The sequence below is a fragment of the Mastigoproctus giganteus genome, chromosome 10, assembly GCF_048544385.1.
Source record: "Mastigoproctus giganteus isolate SK-2022 chromosome 10, ASM4854438v1, whole genome shotgun sequence".
Taxonomy (NCBI): Eukaryota; Metazoa; Arthropoda; class Arachnida; order Uropygi; family Thelyphonidae; genus Mastigoproctus; species Mastigoproctus giganteus.
In genome coordinates, this window is record NC_143584.1 from 4,618,721 (window position 1) to 4,643,652 (window position 24,932).

At 37.6% G+C, this 24,932-nt stretch overlaps 1 protein-coding gene across 1 annotated transcript in view; it reads right to left on the reverse strand.

Annotated features, from left to right (window-relative positions):
- LOC150078643 (uncharacterized) overlaps nucleotides 1-24,932 on the reverse strand; it is a 156,620-nt gene that overhangs the window by 40,990 nt on the left and 90,698 nt on the right. The window contains exon 5 of the mRNA XM_090384145.1: nucleotides 2,314-2,383. Within this exon, the coding sequence (XP_090240271.1) occupies nucleotides 2,314-2,383 (70 nt within the window). The remainder of the gene's footprint in view (nucleotides 1-2,313; nucleotides 2,384-24,932) is intronic.

The following is a 24,932-nucleotide window of genomic DNA, read 5'->3' on the forward strand; positions in this document are numbered from 1 at the left end:
GTTGTAAATATGTAAATAGTGATGCCGTAAATAGTGAAAATTTGAAATTTTAGTGTTTGAGTTTTTTTAGTTGTATGAGTTTTAGTTATATTTGTTGTAAAATGTTTATATATAAAAAAATTTTAGATTGAGGTTTTATATTTACTATGTTTTTGTGGTAACACAAGAACCACAATGTGGAAAGAGTTTATAAATACTTCTGCTTCTTTTGTATTTGTGTTAGATCTGCCTCCATGGAGCAGGTATGGTAACGTGCTTTCAAAATCTGCCTCAGGTAGAAGGCATGGCTAAGGATCAAGAAATAGAGTTTGGATATAATATATAGATATTAAGCATGGATGAGCTTTTGCTCAGGGAGTGCATTTGTGCTGGTGAATGTTAGATGATGATGCCTGGGTGTGAATCTCAAGAAGAGACAGGGCATGCCCTGATGATGATGACAGGAAGTGGAAAAGCATCTGGCAATGATGGAATTTTGCTGGAAGTAGTAAAGAAGTTTGGTGGAATAAATGGACAAACTTTGCCAGACTTGTAATGTTGTCTTCAAGAAGTTACTTTTCTTGATGCACAGGAAGAAAGAAGTGAGAATTAAAATACTGCTAAAGAGTTCTGAAAGAGTGTGGTTGATCCTGGTTCCTAGAGCCTAGTTGCTTTGTTGTCAGTTTTGGGCAAAACAGTAGAAAGATTGATCATGAGTAGAACTGAAACTGGCTGGCTGTTTGGCAGCATAGCTGCCAAACAGCCAGCCAACATTCATTTCCTGATATCCCAGTGGGGGCTGGGATCCAGAAAAAGATGCCTACTTACTGGCATTCTTGAATATGTATCAGTTTAATTCTTATGGTTTTATTAAAGGATGGGTTGGTGAGGTGTTTTGTAAGGCTAAAGTGTACTCTGCACGACCGTATATATCATAATTTTTTTTTGATGAACAGATGGAGAATATTTTCTAGAGCAAGCTTGACAGTGCATAATTCAGCTGTATGGCTGCTGAATTCAGTAGGAAGTGACACAGAGATGATGTTAAAAGGAAAAACACCTGCAGTACCTACTCCACTATCAGACTTTGATCCATCAATATCTTCTTCTTCGCCTTTTCCCACGTTATATGGGGTCGGCATTCAATGTTCCCAATTCACACTTTACATCCTCTTCTTCTCCTCTAGTTGGATTAACTTCTTAACCGGAACACATCTATTGGTTTTGGCATAGTTTTTACGACTGGATGCCCTTCCTGACATCAACCCTCACCATTTATCCGGGCTTGGGATTTAAGCTGCCGATCTACTAAACCTGCCGCAGCCATATAAATGGAGTAGCTCTTATTCAGTGATGAAGCTTCCTTGTGATATCATAATTTAATAATTTTACGCAATTTATGCCGAATTTCTAGTCACCACTGAACAAGCAGGTGGCACTGCTGTAGTTCTTTTATCTTCTGGAAACATCCAAATGGCTGACTCGGTAGAATTACTGTGACCTTGAAAATATCAATAACGTATAACTCAACAACACGTGAGTATTTTTAAATACAATTTGGTATCCTGAAAACTTCTACATCAAAGCTATCAGGTAGCACAACTATTCTGCTAAGAATTCCCAGTGACTGATTATAGTTACTTAAAAATTTAATGACCTTGAAATTTTCTGTTTTCCTATGTCCGAACATAATGATAGCCATTTTAAAAAAGTTCACAGGCCGAAAAATAAAACCACCTTTAGGTCCCAAATCTTAACCTATCACTCACCCACACTTATTTTATCTAAAATAAGTGTGGGTGAGTGATATATATTTTCATAAAATGTGGATAATTTTGTGTGAGCAGTATGGAGTTGTTGTACGTTGATAAATTCATTGCATTCTTAGCCAAGGACTTATCATAGTCTGCCTTAGTGAACTGAGTGCAGACTAGTTTGTATTTAATATAGGTTTCCACATTGCTTGCTAATCTATAATCATCCCATGCATTTTTCTTCTCTGCCCCCTACTCTCATCAGTTCATCTAACATCCATTTAGGTCTAAACCTTTAACAATGTCTCTTTGTTGGTATAACAAGCTTAGCAGATTCTAGGATTTCTTCTCTGAATGCTTCCTATTTAGAAGTTGCAGTTTGTAACATCAGTTGGACTGACTGAAGAGAATTTTAACACCTCTACAAAAGCAAAATCCCTTCCTTTCCTTTACCCTTAATAGTAGCAATATACTTAAGTAGCACATATAAAAAATTAGCTACCAACAGATTAATATGTTGGTAGCTATCAGTATTACCAAAGCTCTTGTTATTATAAGTAAATAAAAACAATAATCTCACCTTCAATATCCTGAAAATCTTTCAGTGAAAGAGATGCTAGAAGTCCTACAATGCACTGTCTAATCACAGCCTGGGGATAAAAGAGGGAATAAAGGAATAATTACTCTTATTTTAAAATAATTTAAAAAAAACTAATCAGATTTGATTAGTTTTTTTTAAAGAAAACAAATCTTGAAATAACAACATTTGAAATTTAAAATTACAGCTACTTTTTATAACATTAATAAATGTAGACAAAATGATGCATGAAAGTAAGCTTTCACAACATTAGAGAGAGGGCAACCCTTTTTACGAACTTCACTTGTTTCTGCACTTTATTCCACAACCACCCTCTTACGATTTAAATTAATGTTCCCTTGTGTGCACCGTCTGAGAAAGAGTAAAGATCCATGACTGTTTAGTTTACTCAATATTTTAAAGCCTTCACTTTAAGTAAGTCTCAGTGAAGATACCTAGTTTCTAGACACTGCAATTTAAAGATCAAAGTCATTTATAGTAAGAATGCCCTTTTTCTCTAGCTAATCTTACTGCTCTTCTCTACATCCTCTCTACTGAGATAAGCTGATAAACAAAATAATAATGATGATAGCACCAGTTGTAGCAATAAGTGTGCTACAATAAATCCTCACTTTAACAGACCTTGGAAAAAATGAGCAGTGTGTACTGAACCAGGCTTTACATCTAAAGGAGCTGCCTCAAGGAACGTATCTGCTTCAGTTTACATGGTCTTTACCATCAATTAATAAGTTAGTGAGAAGGCTGGGCATTGCTCCATAGAACTGGTAAGTTCAGTAAAATACAGTATTACAATATTTAATGTTAATTTTATAGTACATTAATTTAGTTTTTAATAACAGCATCACCCACCTGTTAGTTTTTAATAACAACTTCAGCCACCTGTATAATCAGCCTTACCTCCATATAGTCTGTTAAAGCAAGGTGTACTTATAGATAAATATAAACTAACAGAAAATATTCTGGTAATAAAACTAATATACAAATGTTTTATTATGAATCAGATTTGATGTTTTTTTTATTAAAGATCTCATAGAGGAAAATGGTTAAAACAAATAATTACAGAGATAAAATATTGTATTTATAACTAATGCTTCTTTCATTCAAGACTCGCCTCTAAAATCTAGTTTGAAACGATACACATATTATTTCAAAATATCTAATAATTACCTATTGATCGGGCAGAAACTGGAAGTGTTCACATATCCAAAAAGTTACAGCTGTCAGTTACAGGCTCCGCAAAAACGATAAGTGTTTGCCTTTTATTTACATGATTGTTGTTTTATATTGTACTTAATACGTAGTCATATAGTTATAGTTACGCTGGTTATTTTTATTTTAATTTAGATAAAGAGTTTTTGTGGATTTTACTTACGATAGGTAAAACCGTTATTTTTGTTCGATTTTTGTAGCCATTGTTTTTGTATATAGGGAATTCAAAGTTTTTGTAGGGAATTCAAATTTTTTAATTGAGGTAGCTAGGTAGCTCTAACGCATAATTATATAGTAATACGCTTCACTGTTTCTATTTCATAGTTTCTATTCAAATACTACTGACATTTAATTTATTGATTTTATTAATTTAAACTACCATGCCCTGAACTAGAGCAGCAAAGCAACGGGCACAAAGTGGCAGGAGTGTTGTGACTCGGGGGAGAACTGAGGGGGACGATTCTCCAACTCGTCACAGCCTAAAAAAATGTGCAACTTGTGAAATGTTTGCCGAACTCTCTGGAACGGAACATGATATTGCCATGGGGGATGTCTTTGTGTGTGCGCGATGTAAGGAGTGTAAGGAAATCAGGCGATAACTCAGCGTTGTTATGGGCCTATATGAGAGTTTGAAGGACAGGGTGGATGCCCTCGAAGGAAATAAATCGAGGGGCCCATCAAGCTCTCAGCTGCCCACATCAACGCCAGAGCTTGCACTTGGTCATCGCGCAACACAGCGGCAAACCCCAAGGCAGAATGCGCTGGTCCCACAGGAACTATTAGTTGTTGGTGACTCTATTGTCAGGGAAACGGGGAACATGCTATGTAAAAAGGATAGGTGGAACAGGACCAGGGTATGTCTGCCAGGGGCAAAGGTTGATGACGTTGTAGAGCGGATATCATCTTTCAAGGGCACAAAAGGTGATATAGTTGTACACGTTGGCACTAATGATATTAAGAGTAGGAGACCGGCAGAATTACTCAACAAGTACAGGTCACTGTTGAAAAAAAGCCGAGAATTAGGGTTGAATTTGAAAGTGTCTGCAATTGTGCCCAGACACGATAGGAGGGAGTATATGATGAGAGCCTTGTCGATCAATTCGGCCCTGGAAAGATTGTGCAAGGCTCAAGGGGTAGAATTTTTTTCAGCCTGGACTGTACTTGTTAACAGGAGAGATTGCTTCTACAGGGATGGGATACACTTAAATAGAAAGGGTGCAAGAATATTTGCTGATGCTATCGAGGCAGTGTTAGGTGGGTCGGAAAACTGCTAGCTTGGGGGGATACAAAGACTAATAGTTTAACAGTAACCGCGGGCAGAGGTGAAGGTGATTCTTGCACATCTTCTATTAGAATAAGAAGCGACCTGGAGCGAGGGGTGTTGGGGGTTTCAGGGACGGATGGCAGTCATCCTGGAATAGTTGGGTATATGGGATGTGTTAGGGTAACAAGGAATAGGCATAGGAGCATGTATGCTTGTATGTATACCAATGCTAGAAGTATAGTAAATAAATTTGATGAATTTGAAGTGTTGGTCAAGACATCAAAGGCGGATATTGTTGGGATAGCAGAGACGTGGTGTCACAAAGATATAAGGAATGCAGAACTGGAATTTGGGGAGTACAATGTGTACAGAAAGGATAGACAGGACAGAAAGGGAGGAGGTGTTATTCTGTTAATTAAGAAAAACATGAAATCAAAAGAAGTGCATCCAGTTGATAGAGATGGACAGTGCACTGTTGAGTCAGTTTGGTGTGACGTGCAGTGCTTATGTCAATAAGCACTGCTTATTGACATAAGCACTGCACGTGCTTATGTCAATAAGCAGTGCTTTTGCAGTGCTTATGTCAATAAGCACTGCAAAAGCAAAAATAAGAGTAGGAGTGTGTTACAGGCCTAATGACTCGAATGAGTACAATGAACAATTGTACAGAGAAATAGAGTGGGCCAGTAAATCAGAATGTCTTATAATGGGGGATTTTAACTTCCCAGATATTGACTGGAACTTGTGGATTGGTCACTCACACGCTAGTCAGACTTTTGTGGATTTATTGGATGATTGTTTTCTGCAGCAGCATGTTCGAGAGGCAACCAGAGAAAGTAATACTCTTGATCTGGTTATCAGCAGTGATCATTCGTGTATTAAGAATTGCAGATAAAGGAACCACTAGGTGGCAGTGATCACAGTGTGCTGAAGTGGGATTTACTCAAAGAGGTAACTACCGTCAGGGGTAAAGGAAAGGGTTTTTGCTTCCGTAAAGGGGAGTACACTGGTCTCAGACAGTTTTTAAATTCTGTACAGTGGGATCAACTGACGATGTGACAAACAGTAAATTCTAAGTGGGAAGCATTCAAAGAATTAATCGTGGAAGCTACTAGACTTTTCATACCGATGAAGAAATATTGTTCAAGGTTTAGGCCTAAATGGTTATCAAATGAACTAATGAGACTCGTGACAGAGAAGAAAAATGCATGGGATGCATATAAATTATCAGGCGACGCAGAAGCCTGTAGCAGATATAAGCTAGTCTGTAATCAGGTCACAAAGGAGGTTCGGCAGGCAAAGGCGGATTACGAGAAATCTTTGGCAAAAGATGCTAAGAAAAACAGCAAGGATTTCTTTACTTATATAAACTCTAAAAGGAAGGGAATGAATATGATTGGTCCACTTGACATCGATGGTTTGACTGTTGATGATCCTGCTCAGATAGCAAACAAACTGAATGAGTATTTTGCATCTACATTCACACGTGAGGAATTATTACAGTTTGAAAATGGAAGAAGGTTATCAAATTGTAGCAGTGTGCTTAATGATTTTGTAATAACTGAGAGCAAAGTGGAGGAGAAATTGCTGAAGTTAAACATAAGAAAGGCACCTGGGGTGGATGGGATCTATCCAGTTATATTAAAGGAGGCGGCAAACCAACTAAGCAAACCCTTAGCCATAATTATGAGAGCATCCTTGGATTCAGGGGAGGTTCCCACGGACTGGAGATGTGCAAATGTATCCCCAATTCACAAAGGAGGTTCGAAGGGTGACACGAGTAATTACAGACCAGTTAGTTTAACTTCTGTTCCAGGTAAAATAATGGAGTCACTGGTTAAAGATGCATTGCAGGATCATCTAGACAAGACTGCAGCAATAATTCAGACACAGCATGGGTTTGTTAAGGGAAAGTCTTGTCTGACAAATTTGATTGGTTATTATGATGTGGTCACAAAGGAACTGGATGCAAAAAATAATTTTGATATCATATACTTGGATTTCAGGAAAGCTTTTGACACTGTTGCGCATGGAAGACTACTGTACAAATTGGAGCAGATGGTATTAAGGGTAAGTTGCTACAATGGATAAAAGGATGGTTAAGTGGGAGAAGACAGAGGGTGGTAATAAATGGGCGCTGCTCTTCGTGGACTAATGTTATTAGTGGAGTCCCACAGGGTTCGGTGTTGGGTCCACTGTTGTTTTGTATATTTATCAATGATATTGATGAAGGTATATCAAGCTTAATGTCGAAGTTTGCAGATGACACGAAGGTTGGCAGGGTTGTTAATGACAGTAATGGCAGTGTGCTACTGCAACAGGATCTAGATAATTTGGGCAGATGGGCTAAGAAGTGGCAACTGAAGTTTAACCTTGACAAATGCAAAGTACTGCATATGGGTAGAAGTAACCCCAGAGAAACGTACCAACTGTGTGGTACTACACTTAAGGTGGTAGAAAATGAAAAAGACCTGGGAGTAATTGGGCAGTCAGATATGAAGTTTTCTGAGCAATGCAGACAGGCTGCTAGGGCAGGTCACGGGGTTTTGTCAATGATATATAGGAATTTTGCTAGCAGGGAAAAGGAGGTGATTGTCCCTCTGTATAAGGCAATGGTCAGGCCACGCCTTGAGTACTGCGTACAGGTCTGGAGGCCTCATTTTAGGAAGGATGTAGATTTGCTTGAGCGTGTACAGAGAAGAGCAACACGATTGGTGAGGGGAATGAAGGGATCCTCTTACCAAGAGAGGCTTAAGTTCTGCAAATTGCAGTGGCTGGAGACTAGGCACCTGCGCGGTGATCTGATTGAGGTCTATAAGGCCTTGTATGGGTTGAGCACGCTGAATTCTGATGGGATCCTCCCACTTGTTCAGAATACGAACCTACGGGGACATAAGTTCAAATTAAGAAAGGATAGATGTAGAATAGATGTGCGGAAATTTGCCTTTAGCCAGCGGGTGGTTAATTGCTGGAACAAACTTCCATCTGTCGTTGTGGAAGTTGATAGGTTAAATAAATTTAAGGAGGAACTGGACAGGCATTTGGAGGGTATGGTGTGATTTTTTTTTTTTTTTTTTTTTGGCTGATGCTGCATAAGCTCCTACACTTGCTTTCTTGTGTCGAGTGCCACTACTACTACTACTACTACCACCGTCCTTTTATGAACTAGTGTTAGTATTAGCCATGTGGTGCAAGAAAGTCTCAAGCTCAAAAAAAAAAAAAAAAAAAAGCACCATGTGTTTCCCCCACAAGTGCCAATCCGGCTGACCTTTGAATTTTCCAAAGCTACCAGCTTCAATCCCCATGGGGGAGATAATTATTCCAATAATTCAAAGTTCACTGACTAAAAGAAAACATTCTAATTTGGCAATTTGAATTTATAACCATCAAAATTTCATCTTCATTCATTTTACCATCCCATCTCAACTTTAGCAAATTCAAATTATGGAGGGGGGTAGAGTTTTAGACCAAATTATAGGAAATTTTCTTTTAACCAGTGAGTTGTAAATTAATGAAACAAATTACCCCTATGAATAGTTGAAGCTTTGGAAATGTTCCTTTTTAATTTGTTTCTCCCACAAGTGCCAATCCAGTTGACCTTTGAATTTCCAAAAGATTCCAGCTTCAACCCCTATGGGGGAGGTAATTATTCCAATAATTCACAGTTCATTGGCTAAAGAAAATATTCTAATTTGGCAATTTGAATTTATAACCATCAAAAAAAACTTATATTGAAAGTTTTTCTTTGTATGGAGCATTCTCTTTCTGATCTAACCAGGATTCAAACCCAATTCTCTGTCCCCTTTCAAAAAGCACTATACATTTTTTAGGCATAGTCTCCATGGACACAGTATTCCAAGTGCAATCTAAACTGCCTTATATGGTGAAGTTATAACTTCCACTATCTCTACAAGAAAATGTTCAATAAAGACAGGATACCATTAACAGATGGGTTGTCATTACCTTCTGTCTATATCACACAGAGAACTTCATGCTTATCTCCACTATAACCTGCCAACTTCCTAGCAAGTGTAATGACACTCATATTGCACCCTGAAGGAGTGCTGTTTAGCAGTAGTCACCCCTCTCCCAATCTTTACCTCTGCAAACATCTACGTCACTTCCTGTATCCTTCATAAAAAAAAAAAAAAAGTCATTTAAGAGTCTTTTATTGTCGTACCACATCCCTAAGTTTGTGTTTTTATTAATTATTTTATTACTTTATTAATTGCCATTTTTGATTACTTATGACATTAATATCAAATGGTTGTTTCTATAAGTGATTTCAATTGCTCTGAATGACCAGAGACTGTCTAGACCATGTAAAAATGAAAGGCACAAAAAATTTCCAAAAAGTAATAAGAGAGTGCATTTGACTCTGCACACAGCCACATGGCTTAATTTATTTGATCAAGTTAGACTAATAAACTGCTGAAGGTAACAGCCATTTGTATTGCAGATATGCTCCAAGTGGAATAGAGAATGTCACTGGAAATGTTGACACACTGTATTCTGCTTGAATGCTATTCAGGGAGTGGAGATGGCCAAGAAGTGGAAAAAAGTTGGAAAATTATGTGGTCATTGTCAGATGTGACCCAAAACATAGAGTTCCATACTGCATAAAAGCAGTTGTCTCTAAACGTCTCTCTTGAAGATCAGAGACCTGACATAGCCAAATGGTCAGGAGTGGGAGTGCAGTAGCATACACTCTTCGAGTGGACTGCTTCAAGCCTGAATCATCATGAATAAATGTTTAACAATTTTATACATGACTTATTGTAAATTCCTCTGGCCTGGTGGTCATGCTGGAGTATAAACATGGAACAAGGAATCATGTTGGAGATGATCATAATTAACACGCAACCACAACAAAATACACTTTGGACCATGTGTTTGAACCTCCTCAAGAAGGGTGGTCCAATTTCATTATTGCTATTTTGGTAGAAGAGCTTTACTAACACAATTTTTCATGTTTTGCATATTAACTGTAAGCAGTGTTAAGTTTTTTTTTTTCTTTATGTGAACCCCAAACATGAGAGGTATTAGAACCTATAGTACTTAGTACTGTGCTTGGGTTGGAGGTTGAGAAGACGAAAGAAGATATTTGTTGACATTGGGCTTGAACTTCTGTAGATTGTAATTTTCAGGAAATACGTATGAAGGAAGGTTGTTTCAGAAAACGGCAGTTGAATGAATAAATGAGGAAGATGAAAAGTTGGTTCTGTGGGTTTGAAGTTGGACAGTAAATGAATGTTGGCTGGTGGCGGCACGTGTTCAGACTGTTTTGAAAGAGAGAGTGGGAATTATAGAAGCCAATTCAGAAGAACAGTGCCCATAGAAGTATCTGTAGAAGAGGCATGCAGCAGAAACAGTGCATCTATAAGAAAGCGAGTGGAGAGACTCTGTTAGAGATGAATCATTAATTAACCTAACTGCCCTCTTCTGAATGGAATCAAGAAGCCTGAGGGAGATTTTGGGGGCACCACCCCAGATGTGGGAACAATATTCCATGGCAGGGCGGATTTGCAATTTATACAGAGTGAGCAGCTGTTTGGAAGAAAAGTAACGCCGTGAGCGAAAGAGAAAACCAAGTTTTTTTAGATGAAGAGGAAGCAATATTTGTAATGTGCTTGTGCCAAGAGAGATTAGAAGTCAGGGTAATCCCCAAAAGAGATATATCATTTTGCCTGAAATCGAAGTGTCGCTAAAGATAAGCATAGGAGCAGAAGAACCCTTTTTGCGAGATATAAGACACGACTGAGTTTTAGAAGGGTTGAAATCAACTAAGTTGTCTTTGCCCCACTGGAGAATTACCTGAAGATCGGCATTTAAGGAATTGGTAGCAGATTTTCGAGAAGTTGAAGCTGATTGAGCAGGGCAAGGTTTCTCAAAATGGAAAGTGGAATGCAATGTGCTATCATCGGCAAAACTATGGATAGGATTTCCAGTCAATGGAAGAAGGTCATTAATATAAAAGAAAAGAGTGGGGGAAAGAACTGAACCTTGGGGGACACCGGCATTAGTGGAGAAGTTAAAGACAGAGAGCCATCTACCATCAACCTCAGTGAGCGATCACAGAGAAAATTGGATAACCAATTACTAAAAACAGTTGGCAAACCATAAGATGGAAGCTTGTTTAGAAGACCTTTATGCCAGACACGATCAAAAGCCTTTGAGACGTCAAGAGCAACTACTTGTGTTTCACCGAACCTTTCCACTGAATTAGTCCATAAATGGGTAACATAAGCCAGAATATCACCAGTGGATCGACACTGACGGAATCCATTCTGGCAATCGTTGATCAGATGGAAGGTTTCTAGGTAGTTTAAGAGTTGGGGGTTAATTGATTTCTCCATTACTTTAGAAAGAGTAGAAGTAATTGCAATGGGACGATAATTGGATGGGAGGGATTTGTCACCCTTTTTAGGAACTCGCTGGATATGAGCAAATTTCCAAGCAGAAGGAAAAACACCTTTGGAATAAGAAAGTGAAAAAAGACAGCAAAGAATAGGAGTAAGTTCAGGAGCACAGGTTTTGAGAACAAGTGGAGAAATACCATCAGGACCTGGAGCTTTCTTAGCATCAAGATTCATCAAAATCCTTCTGATATCCTTTTGACGGAAGACCACAGGAGGCATTGAATGGAGCGTGTTGGGAATGGTGGGAGGTATTTTACCAAGATCATTAATAAATGAGCTGGAAGGAAAATGGGATGCTAGCAGGTCAGCTTTATCCTTGGCTGAAGTGACAACAGAACCATCTGGTTTGGACAGAGGTGGGAGCAGAGATGGGCAAAAGTTGCGGCCAATAGCTCTGGCAAGAGACCAGAATGCTCGGCTACCATTAGGGCAAGAAGCAAGTTTTCTACTCTTAGCCTGTTCAAACTCTAGTTTGGACTGATTAATAACTGCTTTACAATTGTTGCGAGCTTTGGTGTAAGCAGAAAATGAAACTGAAGAATTAGAAACAAGCCAATTACGATATGCAACATTCTTCTCTTGGACAGCCTCAGCACATTTATTGGAAAACTAAGGTTTAGATAAAGGACGAGATTTTAAAGTGAAGTGTGGGATAAAGGATTCCATTTCTGCAAGAATAATTTCACAGACACAATCTGAGCAAACGTTGACATCAGAAATTTTGAAACAGTAATCCGGCCAAGGAAAAGAAGAAAAGAAGTCTCGCAGGTCATCCCATTTTGCATTCTTGTAATGCCAAACACGAGGCTGGGAATAGCCATGAGATAAAGGTTCCATTGGAGAAGAGACAATCACTAAGTTGTGATCTGAAGTGCCTAAAGGACCTCTCACTTCGACTGTGTACTTAGAAGGGTTGTTTGTGAGAAAAAGATGAAGCGTATTGGCTGTATGATTAGGATTGTTCTGGTATTCTTGTAGGTAAATGAACAATCTATGCAAGGTCAATAGTAATTGCAAAAGCCTCAGCATCTCGGCCAGCTGGGTCAGTGTGACTAGAAAACGGAAGCCAGCTGGAGTTGTGAACATTAAAATCACCAAGGAAGATTACCTCACTGTTAGGAAAGTTGGACGGGAGAAAGTCAAGTTGGAAAGAGAGGAAGTCAAAGAGCTGCAAGTGATTAATGGAGTTGAGAGAACGGTAGAGACAACAGATGAATTTGACACAATGAGGTAGAGATTTTAAGCCAGAGAAGGTCAAAGAGAGGAGATTCCAAATTGCCAAGTCTCTGACAGGGAATATCAGAATGGACATATGCACAAGTACCACCTTTGAGGCGAAAGGAATCATACAGCAAATAATGTGGGCATCTGAGATGAGCAGTAGTTGAATTACCTGATAACTGAGATTCTGGCAGAAAAAGTACATGGGGTTTGGCAGACTGCAAGTGGAAATGGACATCATTGAGATTAGAATTGAGACCACGTATATTTGTGAAATGAATTAGGAAGTCCTTGGGAGGTTTAGATCTTTTTGCAGATAAGCTTGCTCTATTAGTTTGACAATTCATGGTGTATTCAATAGTACGAAAAAGTGGGTGGGACATGCTGTATAAAGTAATGAAATTTTTGGATATGGCGTACATGTGGTAAGAATATACCCAGATCCTTGACATAACGTGGCCTTGACAATGCTCCCCGCATACACACTACTCGGACTCCCTCCAGTCACTATCTAGCAGAGTAGAGGTAGCAAGATTATACACTAGCTGATCCGGAAGCCTCCTAGAGAGTTACCAAATAGGTTCGGTCCTGTGTACTAACTAGGGAACATCGTTTTAGAGCTGTACCCTCGAAATGTAAGGAATATTGGATCTCGCCACGATGTTCATCATAACCTCAAAAGTCATCGATCATACTGCATGATGAACCAGAACTTAGCTCTAGAGACTAAACATGGGTTCCACCACTTCAAGCTTCCAATAAGCAAAGCGGTGGTATTTCACCGGTTGATGAGAGTCATCTACCACCTAGTACTGCCTGGTAACATAGAGGGGCGGCGTTCGTCCATGTGGTGTGGGCGCCACACCTCGACCCCTGCTTACGTTGGTTCACACCTGGGTGGTCACCCACCATGTACTTGTGCATGGAGGTTATACCCAGGATTACTAACAGTCCCACCATCATGAAGGTGCAAGCAAAGGATTTGGCTGTCACAGACCGTCCGGACTTCGCCGAAATTGGGTCCACTTGACTTGAGTGTCACCCGAATATCAGTTCCATCAGCGTTTTAGACTCCCAGGTAGCAAGTACAGCTTGTTTGGCATATCTAAGGAATGTCTGTGACAACCTCAAGGACCAAGTGCACCCTATTATTTCTTTAATGGAACAGTGGTTTTTTTTTCTCTTGCTGTGAACTCACAAACAGTAACATGTGAGCACAGGAGAGGAACTTTGCCAATAACATGAAGCAAAGCTCCCACACCTGATAATTATAGGGTTTCATACTATTGTTTAACTGTAAATTAGCCTCATCCATCCATAAAATGTTCCAATGCCATATTATCCACCCTCCCATCCTAGCCATAAATCACACCCTACCGAAAGGTGATGCACTGACGAAGGTCACAAACCTTGTAAAGTAACCATTGCAGGAGGGATTACAGCTATTTTGAGTGCTGCCCTTGAAATAGTGGTTGTTACAATACTCTAGCATGAAAGAATGTGCACTTCATGTGATTCCATCATGCACAAAAACAATGATTCAGTGAATGATGGCTGTTACAACTGGGTTGCCGTCCTCTGCCTCAAGCTATAGACAACACACGTGTTTCTTCAAATATCCTCTTGTTTCGCAAAATCCATTTTGTGAAACAGGTCCTTTAATTCAATTCCTTAAATGGCAGTACTCCTGAAGCATTACTGCTGTTTTAGTAGAAGACTTTTACAACTAAAAAAAGCTTTCATTTTCAGTACCATGTTGACTTTTCATGATCTCTACTTTTATCATATGAACTTTTTTCCCCTTTTGTGCCTTTCATTTCTGCATGGTCTAGATACTGTCCATTCCATATTTCATCTATAGGTAATTAATGGTTTGTCGCCTTCAGGTGGCCAAACTGATACACTTTAATTTTAATCACCTTGTATTTAGACAATATCCTTTCAATAAATGCTAAACAAAAATGAAATTGTAATAAGTTTTTTTCAAGTTATTTTTATGAAGTATCAATAGATGAAGAGGGACCACAAATAAAAAAGGTTAAGGGTATGTTTGCTGTAGCTTCATTTCCAGATCATGGAAATGATGCTACAATGAACTTATTATCAAGTTTAATAAACACATACATCATGAATTACTGCTATTTGCTTATTATATTAATCACAGTAGCTATTTGCTTATTATATTAATCACAGTAGAAATGGGAAATAGGTGCTACATTTCAATTATTAAAATCCAAGAAGAAATAAAGCACATTATGAAATTATAATATCAATTATCAGCAAACTGAGATACAGTTGCTATGGTGGGCACTTGGTTTAATTCATTACATCACAGAGCATGGTGAATTAATTATATGTTGCATTTTCATGTGCTGTGATTACAAAGTATTACATTATGAGGTATGTGCAGGGAAGTGAAAACAATTGCTTTTATATATTATTAATCAATTAGTATTAATTGGTAAGTAACAAACAGTTATTTGCTTCTCACTTTTATTAATAAGAATGAAAAAATCATTTAATTAAAGAAAGCAAATACAACTGAAATGTAAAACACTGCACTCATTATCTAACTTGTTAAGTACTGGATATGGTGGTCATGCTGAACCTGGATGCAAGCAGGAAATGCTGTACCTCACTATATGGGAAGGCCCAGTAATAACTACTATTTTGCTGCCAGGAAGCAAAATAGTAATATTAGAGAAAAATGGGAACCATTTTTTAAAAACGTCATCAACTAGAGAAATTTAAGGAAAATAAAATTTTCCTTAAATATACACTGGAAATCATCTGTAAACGGCAACTTTATTTATTATTATAATTATTATTTAATATGCAAAAGAGAGAGAATCAGTAACTAAGTTACAAAGTAAGGAAGAACATTAGCCATTAGGAGGAAACTGAACATAGCATTTTTTTTTCAAAATAAACACCAACAATATTTATTCACTTCTCCTGTTTCTTTATCAAATTCTAAAAGCCTGCTGTTAAAAAGATGTCGACTGTATCATTGCCAGTGACATGCAACTTATTTAACTTCCACATCTTTGTAAATGGAATTGTGGGAGGAGTTGTGAATCCACCACTTACAATTCAAATCCAAACACATGCAACAATGGAGCAGAAGCATCCTGGTTCACCCCAATGAAGGAGTTTAAAGCTGTGGTGTCAGCAGCTAAGGAAGGTAAAGGCAACTTCTGGGACTGTCATGGCATTCTTCTTTGTGCATTTTCAAAATGCTTGAAAACACCATGAATTCTAATTTACCACACACTTCTAAAGGAAGTGTGTGCATTAAATGAGAACTTATGGTGACTCAATTTGAAAATAATGGGTGGGGTAATTAGGACATGGAGTACTGCTCATTTTCATGACAATGCAAGAGTACTCTATGGACCAGACAAGTGAAAACTGCAAGGTGGTAGAAAATATTTTTCTGACAACGTGAATATTAAAAATGATGCACATCCCATCCCAGCAATTGATATATATTTACAGAGAGGGTTTTCAGACTTTGATGGGATAAGCATATATGTGCTTTTTTGTGATTACTGGTTCATAAATATCTGTTCAGGTCAGTTTCCTGATTACTTCTTTTCTTCCTTACTTTGTGATAAACTTATTGACTCTCTATCATAGAACATATTTTAATTTTTGTATAGCTATTTCTTGTAATTAATGTTTTCTTGTGAAAAAGAACATGACAATTGTACCTGGATTGGAATTTATGTATATTCTTAAAGTTAACTGATTGATAATTTTACTTGAAACAAAATAAAATCCCAGATCTTCTGCGCACTGCTTTTTGAAATCAAATTAGAATTTTTTTTTTAAAATTAGAATTCCCTTGAAAAGCCAGTAAGCTGAAATTACATTTCCCTGGCATTTCATAACCTGGTCTTTGAAATATCCCAATTTTCTTCTTCAGGGTTCATTTTGTCCGAATGTAGTCACCAAACTAGCCTTTAATAATGTCTAAAATCATCATCATCCATTTTCAATCCACTGCAGGATGAAGGCCTCTCCAGCAACTTTCCAGTTCCTTCTGTTTTGTGCAATGGCCATCCATTTACTACCCACAAACTCATGAATTTCATCTATCCATCTCCGACATTGTCTTCCAGGTTTTCTTTTAGCTCCTTTTGGGTACTATTCTGTTATTTTCTTAGTCCATCTATCATCATGTCTTCGAGCTATGTGTCTTGCCCAAGACAATTTTAGTTTTGATAAGAATGTCCTTTACTTGAGTCTGCTGCCTAATCCATGTGTTTCTCTTCTTATCTAACAGTCTGACTCCCAGTATAATTCATTCCATTCTTCGCTGTGTAGTCTCAGCTTCTCTTCCATTCTTTTGGGGCGCCTCCGTAGCCAGGTGGGAAGGAGCAGCAGTGCGTAGCACACGCTTCTTGATTAGACCGGGGTTCGAGCCCGTCACCACCAAATACGGAGGATGCGGAAAGGTCATTCAGGGAATGACCACCGCATATCCCGGAGCAATATGGCCTTAGTTGCTAATGCTCCTAAAAACCAAATAACAACAACAACAACATTCTTTTGGTGAGTGCCCAAGTTTCACTTCCATAAGTCATGGTGGGGAGTATACATTGGTTCATTATTTTAAGTTTCAGACAAACTGGGATATTGTTCTTCAGTATGTGACTATATTTCCTGAATGCCATCCATCCAAAATTTATTCTTCTCTTGACTTTCAGCCATTTATCATTATTACAGCTAATAACTTGTCCCAGATAAGTATATGACTCCACCTTTTCAATTACTGCTCCTTTAATCATTATGTCCCTTTCTATGGCATACTTCATCATTACTTTTGTTTTAGCCATATTCATCTTTAGTCCAAAATCCTTAATAACTGTGCATAACTGATTAAGATTTTCCTCTAATTCTTTGGGATCACAGCTTATGACTAAAATGTCATCTGCAAATCGTAAATGGTTTAGGTACTCTCCATTCACATTGACTCCTTTCTACGACCAGTCTAATCTTCTGAAAGCTTCCTCAAGGACAGCAGTAAACAGCTTCGGAGATATTGTGTCTCCTTGTCAAACTCCTTTCTCGATTTTAAATTTGCTACTGTCTTTGTCTAGTCTAATAAAGGAGATAGCGGTCTCATATATTTTCTTCAAAATCACAATATATGGGGTATCTATGCCTTGTCTTTCCAGCGCCTGAAACATTGCTTTATGCTGTATGGAGTCAAATGCCTTTTCATAATCCACAAATGCCAGACATAATGGTGTTTTATATTCATTTGCTTTCTCCATTAGCTGTGATATTACGTGAAGCTGATCCATAGTTGAGAATCCTGTCCTAAAGCCAGCTTCCTCTTTCAGTTGATTCTCATTAAGTACTCTTTCTAATCTGTTAGTAATGATCCGTGAAAACAACTTGTAGATGTGGGATAACAAGCTAATTGGTCTATAATTTCCAATTTCTGATTTATCTCCTTTCTTATGCAGCAAAACTATGATTGCATTATTCCACTGCTTAGGCATCACATCTTTTCTAATGCATTTTGTGAAGAGCCTTGCCAGTTTTTGTGTTATGTCTCTTTCTCCCAATTTTAACAACTCTACAGTAACTTTATGAGAGCTTCTCTGGACTCAGGGGAGGTACCCATGGACTGGAGATGTGCAAATGTGACCCCAATCCACAAATGAGGATCAAAGGGAGACACAGATAATTACAGACCTGTTAGTTTAACTTCTGTTCCAGGAAAATTAATGGAGGCACTGGTTAAAAAAGCATTACAGGATCATCTAGACAAGACTTCAGTTATAGCACGGACACAGTATGGGTTTGTTAAGGGGAAGTCGTCTGACTAATTTGATTGGATACTATGATGTAGTCACAAAGGAAAAGAATAACTTTGATATCATATATTTGGATCTTAGAAAAGCCTTTGATACTGTTGCACATGGAAGACTGTGCACAAATTGGAGCAGTGGGGCATTGGAGGCAAATTGCTGCTATGGATAAAGGGATGGTTGAGTGGGAGAATACAGCGAGTGGTAATCAATGGACACTGCTCTTCGTGCACTAATGTTATTAGTGGAGTCCCTCGGGGTTCAGTTTTGGGTCCATTGTTGTTTTCTGTATTTATAAATGATACTGATGATGGTATATCAGGCTTAATGTCCAAGTTTGCAGATGATACGAAGGTTGGCAGGGTTGTTAATGCCACTAATGACAGTACACTGCTGCAACAGGATCTAGAAAAGTTGAGCAGATAGGCTGAGAGGTGGAAAATGAAGTTTAACATTGACAAATGTTAAGTGCTACATATGGGAAGCAGTAATCTCAGAGTAAGGTATCAACTCTGTTGTACCACAATGACAGTGGTAGAGAATGAAAAGGACCTGGGGGTAATCGTGCAAGCAGATATGAAGATTTCTGAGCAGTGCAGACGGTCTGCAACAGTAACTCATGGTGTCTTGTCAATGATATACAGGAATTTTTCTAGCAGGTATAAGGAGGTGATTATCCCCTTGTATAAAGTCAGACCACATCTTGAATACTGTATACAGGTCTGGAGGTCTCATTTTAAGAAGGTTGTTATTTGGTTTTTAGGAGCATTAGCAACTAAGGCCATATTGCTCCGGGATATGCAGTGGTCAATACCTGACCTTTCTGCATCCTCAGTATTTGGTGGTGACGGGCTCGAACCCCGGTCTAATCAAGAAGCGTGTGCTACACACTGGTGCTCCTTCCCACCTGGTTACGGAGGCGCCCATTTTAAGAAGGATGTAGAGCTGTTGGAACGAGTACAGAAACGGGCAAGAAGATTAGTGAACGGAACAAAGGGTTACTCTTACGAAGAAAGAGTAACCCTTTCTTCAAGTTTTACAAATTAGTGTCTGGAGACTAGGTGCCTGCGAGGTGAATAAAGCCTTGAACGGTTTGAGCATGCCCAATGCTGATGGGATTCTTCTACTTGCTCAGAATAATCGCCTGAGAGGGCATAAATTCAAATTGAGGAAAGACAGTTATAGGATAGATGTGCGGAAGTTTGCCTTTAGCCAGTGGGTGGTTGATTGCTGGAACAAACTTCCATCTGTCGTTGTAGAAGTTGATAGCTTAAATAGATTCAAGGCAGAACTTGACAAATTTGGAGCGAGTGGATGGGTGAAATAAGGGTTTTTTTTTGGCTGATGCTTTTTATATAAGCTTTCTTTCTTGCATCATGTGCCTTTGCTAATGCTAAATCTTCCCCTGGGGCTTTCTGATTCTTCAATGCCTGTTCTACCTCATCAGGAAGAATATCGAGTATGTCGTATGAGTTGCTAATTTGCGATCCTTCTTCCCCATTGCTGGCATCATTCCCTCCTCCTTGTATAATACTCTATAGTAGTCTTCTGCTATTTATAAGTACACTATCGCTATTCTTCAGTTTCAGTATCAAATGTCTAAAATCTTTCATTGATCTTTCAGTATCAAATGTCTATGTCTAAAATAGATAATATTTATAATATTAAGAATAATGATCTACTCAGAATCCATAAAAGTGTGGAGAGTTGCTATACATGTAGGACTGTCAGATGTCCCAGTTTTCCAAGAATGTTCTGATTTTAATACCCCGAAAATACCTTTCAGAATCATTAAATACTCTAGTTTCACAAAACAATAAAAAATAATAAGAACACAACTGCTTATTTTCCAATATGCTATATCTAATAGAAGGTATGAAAATATGTGGTTCTTGCTTATTTTATTCACCTGTTGCAAATGGGTGCAATCCGAGAACACAGCTTAAAAAATATTGTACTTTATTTTATTATTTGTTTGAAAGAAAATGTTCATTTATTTTCATAAAATCTCCTTTGTTTTTTTGCCTAATAATTTTTATTAAAATTATTAGGCAAAAAAACTTATATATTCATATATTTCTGCCTAATAATTTTTATTAAAAATTATTAGGCAGAAATATATGAATATATAAATTTTTTTACATAACAAATGCATGATATTAAAATAAAAAATATGTTCTCCCAGTTTGTGCATCAAAAAAAAACCTGGTAACCCTGTCAGAGATCAAGGGCAGCCTGAGGATTTCCTCAAAGGGTAGGGAGGCTAAGGCAGCATTTCTGGAAAATCATTAAACTTTAATCAAGTAGCAATTCAGTCTGCCCAAACCTGAGTGCCAGCATAAAAAAAAAAATAAATAATAATAATAATAATAATAATAAATTTAAAAAAAATAAAATATAAATCTTCCCTCACATAGACAAAGTAAGCAGGGGAGGTGGGGAAAAACCCAACTTGCCATTCCATTTATGGAAAAACACAAGGCAATCCAGAACAAAGTAGTCAATACTAATTATACTGGAACGTGGAATGGCAGCATTCCACGTTCCAGTAACTCACTAGATTGCCAGAAAAAATTTAAAATATATAATAATAAATAAATAAAAATAATAAAAATTTAAAAATAAATAAATAAAATAAAAATGCCCCCATAAGGCCAAATTAAGCCAGGAAGGGGAAAAAAAAAAAAAAGCACAGTATTTATGAATTGTAAGCAAGAGAAAAGAGGGCTCTTTTCTTAAAAACCAACCTAACAAAATTTTGTAAGGCCCGAAAGACTTCCTTATTATCTAAACATACATACTCTTGTCCTCTGACAAGGTGTGGCACAATAAGCATTAACTCCTTCCTGTAGTCCTCATACATGGGCAATCAAATAAAATATGATCCCATGATTCTGGTAGTGTACATGTACAATTAGGATGAGTTTCCAACCCAAAATAAAACAACTTTTGGTTCAAAGACACCCATGTCCTGTAATTAAATATGCTTTCCATATCTGAATAAAATAATTTCTTATTTTTGACATTATAATTAAACTGCACACTGGAGGGGCTCACATCTGGTGAGTATGGGCTTGGCACACCCAGGGCCCCGAGCTGGATATCATCATTCTTCTCTTTCTTGGTGATTCCTTTCTCTCTCTCTCTCTCTCTCTCAGGGTTACTCGGGAATTTTTTTTTTTTTTGGTTGGTGCAGCATAAACCTGGGGCTTCCTTGCACCATATGGCCAATAATAATAATACTATATCTGGGAATTTTCTGTGTATCATATGAGGATACACATCTATAATATAATAAAAATATTTAAGGCTAACATGTATTATTATTATGGTGCCAACAAAATTTAAAACTATTTAGAATAAATACTTATTAACTTCAGGGGCTCACATCTGGTGAGTATGGGCTTGGTATACACAGGGTCCTCAGCTGGATATCACCATTCTTCTCTTTCTTGGTAATTCCCTTGAAGTTCTTTCTCTCTGGGTAACTTGGGAATTTTTTTTTTTTTTTTTTTTTGTCTGGCTGGTGCAGCAAAAGCCTTGAGCTCCCATGCACCATGTGTCTAATATAATAACGAAGTTTTATTTCATCGTACAGAACCAAGCAGAAAACGAGTGCTGCGTTTTCTGCTTGGTTCTGTATGATGCTGCCATCTTGTGGCCGCAACTGAAGATAAAAAGACATGCATTACGTAATTTGATAAAACACAGTAACACTCGTTTCAACATCGATATGAACCACAATACACTTAGTGATGGGTATTAAAACTACATCAGTTATAAATTTAATTTTTTATTAAATCTTATAAGCGTATTCTATTACTCCATTATTTCAGATATTTTGACCTTTGGGATGCAAAGCTATTTTAGAAGAGAACAAAAAATCTAACTCAATTTATTGAGATTGCAATATACTTGCAAACTGGATGTATATTACAATTAAATTACATGAGCCTGGACACATCTGTCTAAGGTAATAAATCTTGATAATAAATAACAATTGTTAAAAATTAAACATTAGTAAAAAGATTCAAATATCACTGAAAAATAAACTACACCTACAATACCATTCCGAAATAGTGAAATGGCGTATTACGCAACCTGGCGACAAAAGCAATTATTAATTTTTTCTTTGCGTTCCACCATGTGAATCAAGTGGTAAATGTATTTCGCAACTGTATTATGTTCTCAGAAATGTAGATCCACCCATATGACGTGTTAATTTTATCACTTTTCGAAGAATAATTTCGACCTGTCCAGTACACTACCAACAGATAATTGATAACGCAGAGGCAAAAGTAGAAACACTGCTAACATGAACTTACACTATTTTGTGGTATTAGCTCCACAAGTTACATGTACCATCTGGTGGAGCCTCCATAAGATAAAAATATCCATCAAATATCGAGGACTAAAACCGAATCACCCTTCGCCAATTCCCGCAGTGCAGAAATCCAACATAAAAAGACACCAACCGAAAATTTTCGCACTGGAAGGGGGAGTGAACAGAATCGCATTTTTTTTTAAATGTTTCATGAGGTACTAGCATTCCAACAAAATTTCATTAAAGGGGAGATATTTAGCAAATTGCTAAATAAGCACCTGTTTAAACCAATATCAGATAAACAGATGCTTATCAAATTACTTCAAGTGAAACATGGTAATTCGAAAATGCGCGTTCAGAATGGGGAGACCCTACGGAAGGTCAGCTTCGAAACAAGGTTTGTCTGATTCTGGAGACAGCTATATAAGGTCAACGGAATTTACAAGATAAATACAAGAACATTACCGTAAGCGACTGTTTAGTAATTTTAAGAAGTACCAAACCGATGTTTCCCTTTCTCAAGTGAGAGCATTATGCTCTCACTTGAGAAAGGGAAAGCATTATGCTTTTCAAATATGAATGAAAGATCTAGAAATCCACCCTCCATGAAGCTGATCTGAATTCAACATAAAAATATCAGCCCAGATAGCACATAAAATTTTTCTATCTCAAACAAAAACATTTTTAAGTTACTTTATGCATTTTTTTAAAAATTCTTATCAACTCATAATACGACCAAAGAAAGCAATCTTACTTTACGCCTATTATCAAGTTATCAGAAGTAACGAAGCCGAGCTGCCTAGATAATATCGTCATTATCTAAAATATAGAGTAACTGATAGCGGCGTTTCATCATGCATGCTGACAGGCAACGTTATTTCATTAAGGACTTCAATCTTAGAATGTGAATCACTGAGGTCTGCCACTTATTTACTCAGAAGTGAACATTTTTTTTTTTTAGGTTATAAAGGTCAAAAATAAAGCAGTTCGGTATGAAAAATATTCTTGAGGCTTGTTAACATCCACTTGGGAAATATGCGAACGTTTTTTAGCAAGGTGAACAAGGATTACCAAATAATCGGAACTAGAATTTAAAGAGCCCGTGCGTATCCCAACTTATATCCCACCGTTGGTCTGCTTCTAGTGCCAGGCTTAACCCCTTGGTCCTGCTTACCAAGGAAATTATACAGCACGACTTAACCACATGGGAGGAATCCCACGGACGAAGAAATAAAAAGTTTTCCATTTCCTCGAACGACCTGAAAGATTATATTATAATGTGTAGACTCGATTTTTTTTTTTTTAGTCCCCTTGCAAAAAATTATCCTGAATCTGCTAAAACAACGTGATGATCCCCAACATAACAAATTTTTATTAAAAAAATATTAAAAAAGTAAGAGGCTAAAACGAACTCTTCTTTTTAGCCTCTACCTAATTTTGCATTTTAATTCAACCCAAAGGTGGTACTGGGTTAAGATCTGTGATGGCCACTGCAATGTCATTCTTCAAACCTTGTTTTGGCACAGAGCATTGTCGTTTTTGAAGATGTAGGGCCATTTCCATGTCACAATATCAATGCAGGAAGCAGCATTCATGGTTCCACGAAAATATTACCCGTGGATCTAATCTAGGATGATCAGATTTTCATTTCATGAATAAAAATCGGGACAAATTTATATAGCTTTGAATTGTTTGATACAGTAGCTGTGGACATTTCAGTCTCCTCAGCGCCATCAAAATACTATCATGCCATACAATATCAAAAGTTCCAGTGAAATCAATAAAAATAGCTAAAACGTACTTATCCGAAGCCTCTCTTACAAAAGACATGAGATCATTGACAAGGCCTGCGTAAACTGCCCCTGACTATTTGGCCTTTCTAAAGATAATGCATTATCAATATTCCATGAGCATCTAAAAAACCGATGCCATCACCTCGCCACCAGAAGGAATCCTTTCTTTAGAAGGTAAGAAGAAGTTTACACTGTCTGGACTGCTCCATCATCATAAGCCTTGCATGGAAATTTGGATCTGCAGATGTAGATGTTCACTCCATGTACCAAATAAGATTGTAAAAGGTGCATTATGGGCTTAGTAGCCCTTACACCAATAAACAACAACAGTTCACTTGACTTGACAACTCTTGTCCGTTTTGATCTGCTTATCAGCAACTTTGGGTTAATGATAAGCTGCTTATCACTAACCATCGTGCTGATACCTTTTTATTAAAATCAGTTTATTACCACAAGAAACCTTGGGTCAATGCCCCGGAAAACCGTATTTTGCCAGAAGGATGTGAATATTTACAGACTAAGGTGCGAGGAAAAACGCATGTACAA